Here is a 9,902-nt window from a genome sequence, read left to right on the forward strand (position 1 = left end):
AATCACCAAATGTATGACATCCAATAGCCGACATCAATGTGATCTAGTGGTGTCATTAAACAAAACTTTTTGGAAAGACATGAACCATGATGTGTGGGCAGCAAAAGGTGTTCAGGGCTTCTAGAATTTTATAAAAATCCACTAGCCATGATTAAAAATTCACTAGCCCTACTTTAAATAAATAAAATTTTACTAAAAGTAATAATCAGATATGTCACCTAAAGAGGGAGATAGAGCTTAAAAATCCTTAGATTGGGGGTGGAAAGAGGGGGCAAGATATTCATGTTTACAAAATATGTAAATGCAGCATTTGACAAGGGGTTGTAGTTATTTACTAGCCCAACACTCAATATCACTAGACATGGGAGTGGGGCTACCATAATCTAGAAGCCCTGGTGTTGGAAAATGGGATGAGCTGCCAGATTAGCAAGACATAAGATGGAATTTAAAAGAAAAAAGAGAAACGGGGCAGTGGGATAAAACCCCCAGAAAAGTGTTCATATAGTGAATTGAACACAAAAGTTTTTTCATGACACTGATATGTTCCACACACCACAGCAGATGTTGTTAATCAGTTGACCCATTCTTCGATTATTTTTATCAAACTCCACCCAGTGCCCCACGACTGATATATATGTGGTATGTGCAGTCCTGTATTAGGCAAAATGTCAACCGAGGAAATCCGCGACATGTTTTCATTAGCAGCAAGGGATCTTTTATATGCACTTTCCCACAGACAGGAAAGCACATACCACAGCATTTGATCAGTTGTGATGCACTAGTTGGAAGGAGAAAAAATCCAATCAGTTGAATGGATCCACTAAGGTGGTTCGATCCTGCAATGCAAGCACCTCAGGCGAGCACTCAACCGACTGAGCTAAATCCCGCCCGTTCAAATAAAAGATCCCTTGCTGCCAATAAAAAAATGTAGCACGTGTCCTCCAAGACTATGTCACAACTGCCAAATGTTTGATATCCAGTAGCTAATGCTTAACAAATCAATCGTTCTCTAGCAGGGTCGTTAATAAATTTTAAAAACCTCAGTAGTACTAGTCTCTTATTAAATCAAAACAACTTCAGACAGCAAATTTCCATTTATTTATAAATAAAACATTTAATTAAATCTGTAGTGCTGACAAAAGCTAATTTTTTTCAAGTTACAAAATACAGTACCCGTATATTAAATTACTGAAGCGATCATAATAAAACTGTAGACAGACATCACTCTTCTCAATTTGAAATAATCGAGTGCAGCACATTTTAGTATGCCTTGCTAATATTTCATTTCAACTTATTTTCGTGCTTATATCCAATTAAGGTTCAAGCACACTGTCTTGGGCACACACCTGAGCTATCTGGGCTGTGTGTGCAGGACAGTGGGTTAATTGTTAGTTGGTTAGTGGTTAGTGAGAGAGAAGAGGGTGTAGTGGTCTTACCCATTGAGCCATTAAGAACTCGCTCTGGATGGGAGCCCGTACCGGGCTGCGAACCCTGTACCTACCAGCCTGTAGTCTGATGACTTAACCACTGCACCACTGAGGCCGGTGCTAATAACACAATGATAACTCTATGCAATGTATGGATATCCATGTATGTGTGCACAAATGACTAGTGTTGATCATTTATCCATGATCAGTATATAAATTTGGTTTGGCTACCATTCAGTTTAAAAAACACCCACATTAAATTTATGCAAAATAAAGAAAGTCTTTCTTTTTAAAAATAACAAGCATTCTGAGAGTACTGCTAAAACAATACTGGGCCCAACAAATTTTCATATCTCCAAAGTTCAAGGGACATAACTCTGAAAAATTAATAAATTGCCATGAGAGTCAAACTGGATCACAAAATTTGGGTTCAAGGCATTGCAAAAAAAAATCACGAAAGAAAAAGTCTGGAAAACTTTATTACGTGGGACAGACAGACAGAAGGATAGAGGCGAAATCTATAGTCCCTTCAGTTTGGACTGGTAGGGGACTAATAAAGGAGATGACGGCTAACACAACTGACCATTAAAAAAAAAATCTTAATAAAATCAGCCTGTGAAAGATGACATCAGTGATCTGGTACTTTTGTTTTTCAGAACAAACACTGGAATGGCAAGTATTTCCGATTACTCTGTAGTCACACAAACTATACATTTGTACGCAGGTAAGAAATCAGCAGTCATAAGCTGGTAAGAAAATCTTGTAAAGAATTTCCAGATTTTTTCTCTTTGTCAGCTGCTAAAACCTTTTGCAACTGCTGGTGAAGATCTCGACCTTTCTTTTTCTTTGATTTCACAACACCAACAGCTGCAGTCTTCTTCTTTGAAACAGAATTTTGAGACACACCACTAGTCCTGCTTGCATTGTGAAGTGTCTTGACAGAAAAAGATGGCTGAGTAACATTTAGACTTTTGTGTAAAATTGGCTCTGTAGTTTTTCTGGTTTGAGTTTCTGGAACTGTTAGGACTGGCATCTCCGGACCAGGAACTGGAGCCTGTTCCGAATCTTCTTCTGGAATACTGAAAGGAGAATAATGGAGTTAAGTCCTTGTGATCATGTAACAAGAAAAATCTGACAGAAATGTTATTTTAAAACTCTTTTTAAATGTAGTGTCTACAATTACTGAGAATTCATATACAGTGAAACTCCTCTAAAGCGGACACCCAAAGGGCCAAGTAAAAAGTTTTGTTTCAAGGGATATCCAGTGTACATAGGTTCCAAACAGATGTGTTAATATAAAGTGTGAAAAATGTCTGGTTTTGGGGGAATTCTGATTGACCAAGGGTCCAGTTTTGAGAAGTTTAATATACAATTAAATTTCAGGTCTTCCAAGGCTCTGGATTTCACAAAAACAATAATTTTTAATGAACAATATAATGGAACCAAAATTCTGTTACCTATTATCATGTAACACGATAACAGACTTTTTTTTCTGATGGGTTCCATTGATCATTAAACATGGAAACAAAAACGTGATTTCTATAAAAATTTATTAGTGTCTATTCAGTAATAAAAATAGTATTCTTTCACCAACTTGTTTTTCTTCTTTGCAGCTGCTAAAGCTTCCTCTTCATTGTCAAACAAGAATTTAGTGAACTTCTTTTTCTGTCTCAACGTCTTTCTCTTTTTTCTTTTCTTTTGGTTCTTCGTCATCACTTTCTCATCTTAAAATAAATTTATATAATATAGTTCTTATGTGTTTAATCATGCTTTTCGAGAATAGCGAGGTAGCTTAAAAGCCAGGGGTCTAATTCACAAAGGTCTCTTAGGCTCTGCTAGACAACAAAGCACCCTCTTTGTAAGTCTTTTAGCATTGCACTGCGACATCGCAAAGTTGCCAGAGTTTAGTGAACTAGGCCCCTGGTATTTAACACAAGGATCTACAAGACTAAACAATTTGTTACACAAAAACTCTAGCTAAATTCTTCTCAGATTACAAAAGCATTTAAAGTACGAAAAAAAACATTAATCTGTGATTAGGATGATGTGAAAAAATAGTTTTATTGCATCTCTCATCATGATAATGATTATGTGTGTTGTGTGTTGGTGTGTGTATATGTGTGTGTGTGTGTGAGTGTGTGTGTGTCTGTGTGTGTGGGTGTATGTGGGTGTGGGTGTATGTGTGTGTGGGTGTGTGTATGATGTTTGTTTGTTTTTGTTGTTTTTTTCACATTCAAGCTTAAGTTGTATCTTGGTTTTCATGGTAGATGTGAAATTAAGAATTTCCTTGAATTTATTTATTTATTTTAACTGTTGCAGTTTCTAACTTTATACATTTTAACAATTTTGAAAAGAGTTTTTTGTAAAAAAGAATAGTTATACAGTTACAGTAAAATATGTACAGAAAAAAAACATACCTATTTCTTTAGGAGCAGGTTTGAACAGCTGTTGTATTCTTTCTTCGTGACTCTGACATGCCATCTTTACAGTTTTCTTACAGGTAAAACAAGAAATTACCTGGAAACAAAATAAGTGTCAAAAATTCTAAATGTCTTGCAGTAATCTGTGAGACATAAAAGCTTCAAACATTAGCCTATTTCTTAATGTCAATGCAAATACATGTAATTTTGTTTTAATTTTTAAATTTAAATTTGCAAACATAAAATATACAAAAAGGACAACCGCTAAAAATATAATAAGTTGCATTTAAACATTATAAATGTATTATGCATAATAATACATAAAATTATTTTGGTTCAAAATTATTTTCATATGCATGATAATCATACAAGAAAAAAGCAAAAAATATTAGAATATTTAATTTTTATGCCTTCAATTATAGATCAGATGAACATAATGTGACTGGATTATGACCATGCAAATTAAGGCAAGCAGTATATTCCAACAAGAATTGGGCAGAAGTAAACATCTTGCCTACTGTAATATTTTTCAGAGCAGTGTGATCAACATCCATAGGTACTAGGGCTTCTGGATTATGGTAGCCCCACTCACATGGCTAGTGATATTCAATGTTGGGCTAGTAAATAACTACTATTGCCATGCCTGATGGCTAGTGAAATTTTGTTTGCCAAATGCTACATTTAAGTCTGTTTAGTAAATGTGAATATCCTGCCCCTTTCTCCCCTCAAATCTAAGGGTTTTTAAGCCCTGTCTCCTTCTTTAGATGACATGTCCTATTATTCCTATTAGTAAAATTGTATTTACTTAAAGTAGGGCTAGTGAATTTTTAATCATGGCTAGTACATTTTTCAAATCACTGATCCCACGACTAGTGGAGTTTTATAACAATTATAGAAGCCTTGGGTATAACGATAAACCTAATTTCACTGACCTAGAACTTATAGTTTGTGAGAAACTGACATAAACCTAATTTCACTGACCTAGAACTTATAGTTTGTGAGAAACTGACATAAACCTAATTTCACTGACCTAGAACTTATAGTTTGTGAGAAACTGACATAAACGTGAAACTTTAAGGCAAAGAGTGTCGCTGCTGCCACATTTGGAAAAGTAAGACCTATATTTCACTTTTTTTTACTTCATAAAGGCAACACAAAAACAGCACCATGTATAGACGATTCGTCAACAGAAAGTAAAATATCTACACTAATAATTTGTGTAATTATGAATACAAACACTCTGTAGTGTGGTACTGAGTTACACCAAGAACCCACCAGCTTATTTCTACTCTGAAGATACAGGTCGACCATCCTTTTCTGAAAAGTCCCAAGCTGTTTTGAAGACCCTTTACTTTTGGCAAGCAGCTTATGGACAGAGTGTGAGATCTTTCTTCTGGGCTTCAATCTGATTTGATGGTTTCCTGCCTGGAAGATGGTAAAACAGTGATAACAGTGGCTGGTCTTCTTGGGAATTACTCGATTACCTGTTAAATATGACAAAAGTGCACATAAGATTACATTCAATGACACCAATGACAAACAAATTCATGTACAGAACACTACATGAGTGGCTGTTAGCAAGCGCATGTGCAGTGAGAGGTATTCTGGGGTCGAAAACCCTCCCTGCACAAGCAAATTTTCTGGGGGAGTGTGACTCGACCCCACCCGCTTATAAATTTTACTCATAAGTTTCAAAATGTATATAACAAGTGAAGGAGAGTTGAATACATTTATGAACAATGAGTTGCAAGATTTAAACTTAACAGTAGCACCAACACTAATTGTCGTAGATGTGATATGAATTGCCCGAGGTCAGGGACTTTACCTATGTGATTTTTTGCTGCTAGATAAAAGTTACTGCCCTTGGTTGAAAGGATCATTATTAGATTTTACTTTTATTGCAAAAGATAATGGGTTAAATATGATGTATGCAGGATACAAATTGCAAAACCTATACTATATAACAAAACATCAATTATTACATAATATTTCCCCATTAAATTAAAATAAAATTTGCCAACTCTTTTTACAATTCTAAATTGTTGAATTTGGTGAGTGGAAGAGCTAGCACTTCTGTACAGTAGATTAAAATTCTTATGATCAGGTCTTGTAAATGATATCTAATGGACATAAATATAGTTATTTGTTTTTTTTACATACCCTGAAAAACAAAAACAGATTTAAATGAAATTTAAAGTTTTTTTTAACTAGAACCTATTTACGGTACTTGCATTTGTAATTAACTTATAATGTGTCATTATTAGTATTCAACACAGGTTAATATTCTAACCAGCTCATATCCTATCCTTTGCCAATTTCAGCAAAATCTTGTATCTGCCAATTTCTAACTTCTCACCTGGCATATTACTTATGGCTTTTCTTTTCATGTTCACAGCTCTAGATCTGAAAAATATTCACATTAAAACATAATCAATTAACTTTGATGGAATATTAAAGTCATGTGATTGTAATGTATACTTTATTCAGGGCTCACACTGAAATTTTTGTTTGGTTTAGCCAATTTTAAAAAATATATAGAGTATTTCCATTTCGAATATAAATGAGCAATTGGCCCTGCTTTATAAATTATACTGGCTGATCAAAACAAAATGGCAGCCAACAAAAATTTCATTGGCTATATTTTATGGATTGAAATACAGATTAATTACAATGACAACCACGCAGCAGATTACTATGAATAAACAGCCTACTACTTTAAAATGGGGTGGGACGTAGCCCAGTGGTACAGCGCGCGCTCTATGCGCGGTCGGTTTGGGATCGATCCCCATTGGTGGGCCCACTGGGCTATTTATCATTCCAGCCAATGCACTATGACTGGTATATTAAAGGCTGTGGCATGTACTGCCCTGTCTGTGGGATGGTGCATATAAAAGATCCCTTGCTGCTAACTGAAAAGAGTAGCCCAGTGGTGACAGCAGGTTTTCTTTCTCAATATCTGTGTGGTCCTTAACCATATGTCTGATGCCATATAACTGTAAATAAAATGTGTTGAGTGCGTCGTTAAATAAAACATTTCTTTCTTTCCTACTTTAAAACATAATAAATATTCTAACTTTAAAGTACTGACTGAATGCTTATATTATATTCAAATAAACCTAAGTATGATACTACTGGCAGTGTTTCACACTAAAACCAGTGACATGTTCAGGAGGTCAAGTATTAACAAACAATTTGACTGGTTTCCTTTTTTCTAATCCAATCCAAGCTTCCAGATATTATGCAAACACTCATTTCAGGTAGCCTTGCCTGAAACCTCAGTGGTATAGGGGCATGTAAAAATACTTTCAAGTCTGAAAAATCAAGTAAATGAAATGCTGTTATCCACTATCGTGTAACATAATCAGCCATTACCACGATTAACAGAAAACAGTTTCTGATGGGTTCAGATGATCACTGGAGTTGGAAAAAAAGAAAGAAATGTTTTATTTAACGACACACTCAACACATTTTATTTACGGTTATATGACGTCAGACATATGGTTAAGGACCACACAGATTTTGAGATGGAAACCCGCTGTCGCCATTACATGGGCTACTCTTCCGATTAGCAGCAAGGGATCTTTTATTTGCGCTTCCCACAGGCAGGATAACACAAACCATGGCCTTTGTTGAACCAGTTATGGATCACTGGTTGGTGCAAGTGGTTTACACCTACCCACTGAGCCTTGCGGAGCACTCACTCAGGGTTTGGAGTCGGTATCTGGATTAAAAATCTCATGCCTCGACTGGGATCCGAACCCAGTACCTACCAGCCTGTAGACCGATGGCCTGCCACGACGCCACCGAGGCCGGTTACTGGAGTTGGATACAAAATTCCATTACCCATTATCACGTAACATAATCTACCATGATTACCCAAAAAAGAAAAGGTGAAAAAAAAGACAGTTTTCAATGGAGTCCAAAAAAAAGGTGCTTTCCATAAAATTTGACTTCCGAGGTCTGAAATGACATTCATTTAACATTAGGCCCCGAAGTCAGTATAGTGACTTCTAGCACTCATTTTCCTGAAACATGCCTCATTTTTTCAATGACTGATATATCGAAGACTGTGGTGTTGGGTCGTCTGCATAGAAAAAGATGCCTTACTGTTAATTATAAAGAGTAGCCTGTATCCTCCAGTAACCGTGAAACAGCCTATTAACAGAAAATGGTTTCTGCACACGCGCATTGTAATGCACGATCATTTTGATGAAATGTTTTACCTTGTTCACTTTCTTGTTAAAATCAACCAACAAATAATATCCATGCCATTTTCTGTTGTGAAGAGATTAAATACATGTCGTGGTCTAATGATGATATTCTTCAGCTACTCCCGTAAACCGGGCTATTGTTTTCAAGTGACGCGTGTCACATGACATCACCAAAACTCTTATGCAATGAATCTGTGAAGCAGATGAGACTGTGACAATGACAGCTGTGTAAAACATTTGTTTATTTAGGTTTGTTTAATATTACACGCCATTTAATATAGTGCGCACAATGCAAAATGGCCGTGGTCTATGATTATTATTTTCCCAATGATTATCGGACCTATGTATAAAAATAATTTGAATGGTGTATATGTTTTATTTGTTGTGTACTAAGCCAAAACAAGGGTGAGAAAAGTGACTGTTATCAACCTTAAAAAACAGACTGGTTTATGGGGTAGCCCAGTTCATGTTTTTTCATGATATTGTGTAGGCCACTACTAGGCACTAGTCCAAAAGTTACTACAAGTTTGGAGTCACTACATTTCTTCATAGTTAGCACGTTTGGCAGATAATAACAGAAGGTTAAAGAAATGGGTTGTCTTTAAACAGATATTCTACGTCAGGAGAGATTTCCAAATTAAAAAATTATCTTCGTGAAGTTCGTCCGAGTTCGGATTTTACTTTCGCCTTGTCAGCACGTGCGAAAACCACATGGAAGCACTTTCACAAAACCTCATCTATCATAGATTCTAGGTACTTTTGCTCTGCTGACTTACAAATAATATCTTGAAAGAGCTGGATTAGACAAACAATATATTTTTGCCATCTTTTTAAAACATTTCCACGACAACTGGACACAGCTTGCCATTTTGTCTACTTTCTTTTTGGTCGTGTTGGTATTGGGTACATTCTTCCTTCGAGAAGAGCATTAGACATTTAAACCATAGATTTAACCGGACCAAAGTTAAAGTTTGTTTTGTTTAACGACATCACTAGAGCACATTAATAATCATCTGTTACTGGATGTCAGGCATTTGATAATTCTGACATATAGTCTTAGAGAGGAAACCCGCTACATGTTTCCAGTAGTAGCAAGGGATCTTTTATATGCACCATTTCACAGACAGGTTAAAGTTTGTTTTATTTAACGACGCCACTAGAGCACATTGATTTTTAATCTTATCATCGGCTATTGGACGTCAAACATAGGATCATTCTGACACTGTTTTTTTTTATAGAGGAAACCCGCTGTCACCACATAGGCTACTCTTTTACGATAGGCCTTTGTTGAACTAGTTATGGATCACTGGTCGGTGCAAGTGGTTTACACCTACCCAATGAGCCTTGCGGAGCACTCACTCTGGGTTTGGAGTCGGTATCTGGATTAAAAATCTCATGCCTTAACTGGGATCCGAACCCAGTACCTACCAGCCTGTAGTCCGATGGCTTAACCACTGTGCCACCGAGGCCGGTCACAGGCCGGTTAATCATGAGGATAGCAGATACTAACGTCTTAATATACCACTAGATTGTTCGGTTAGTAGCAAGGGATCTTTTATATACACAGACAGGATAGTACATACCACAGCCTTTGTTACACCAATTGTGGAACACTAACTGGAACTAGCCCAATGGGCCAACCGACGGGAATCAATCCTAGATCGATCGTGCATCAGGCAAGCACTGTACCACTGAGCTACGTCCCGTCCACCGGGTTGACAGTAGAGGACAGTGGGTTAGTGTTTTCTTATTAATACAGGCCCGTAGCAACAATTTCTGGAGTAGGGGGCACAATCTCTAGATGAGGGAGGAACAGTCTGTAATGGGTGGGGGGGGGGGGAGTT

The 9,902-nt window shown here is 36.6% G+C and overlaps 1 protein-coding gene across 2 annotated transcripts; it reads right to left on the reverse strand.

Annotated features, from left to right (window-relative positions):
- Positions 1 to 1,890: 1,890 nt before the first annotated feature.
- LOC121388531 lies at positions 1,891 to 8,966 on the reverse strand. 2 transcript variants are annotated; one of them, XM_041519904.1, is made up of 6 exons: positions 8,835 to 8,966; positions 6,204 to 6,250; positions 5,123 to 5,331; positions 3,845 to 3,944; positions 3,022 to 3,151; positions 1,891 to 2,506 (listed from the first exon to the last, which is right to left on the reverse strand). In XM_041519904.1, the coding sequence occupies exons 1-6, from the start codon at positions 8,924 to 8,926 to the stop codon at positions 2,167 to 2,169; spliced, it is 918 nt and encodes a 305-aa protein (XP_041375838.1). In that variant the 5' UTR covers positions 8,927 to 8,966; the 3' UTR covers positions 1,891 to 2,166. The 2 variants fall into 2 exon arrangements, with proteins under 2 accessions (XP_041375838.1, XP_041375839.1); XM_041519905.1 differs by lacking the exon at positions 8,835 to 8,966 and adding an exon at positions 8,071 to 8,349.
- Positions 8,967 to 9,902: the final 936 nt, after the last annotated feature.

This window comes from Gigantopelta aegis, chromosome 14, assembly GCF_016097555.1.
Source record: "Gigantopelta aegis isolate Gae_Host chromosome 14, Gae_host_genome, whole genome shotgun sequence".
In the NCBI taxonomy this organism is placed as follows: Eukaryota; Metazoa; Mollusca; class Gastropoda; order Neomphalida; family Peltospiridae; genus Gigantopelta; species Gigantopelta aegis.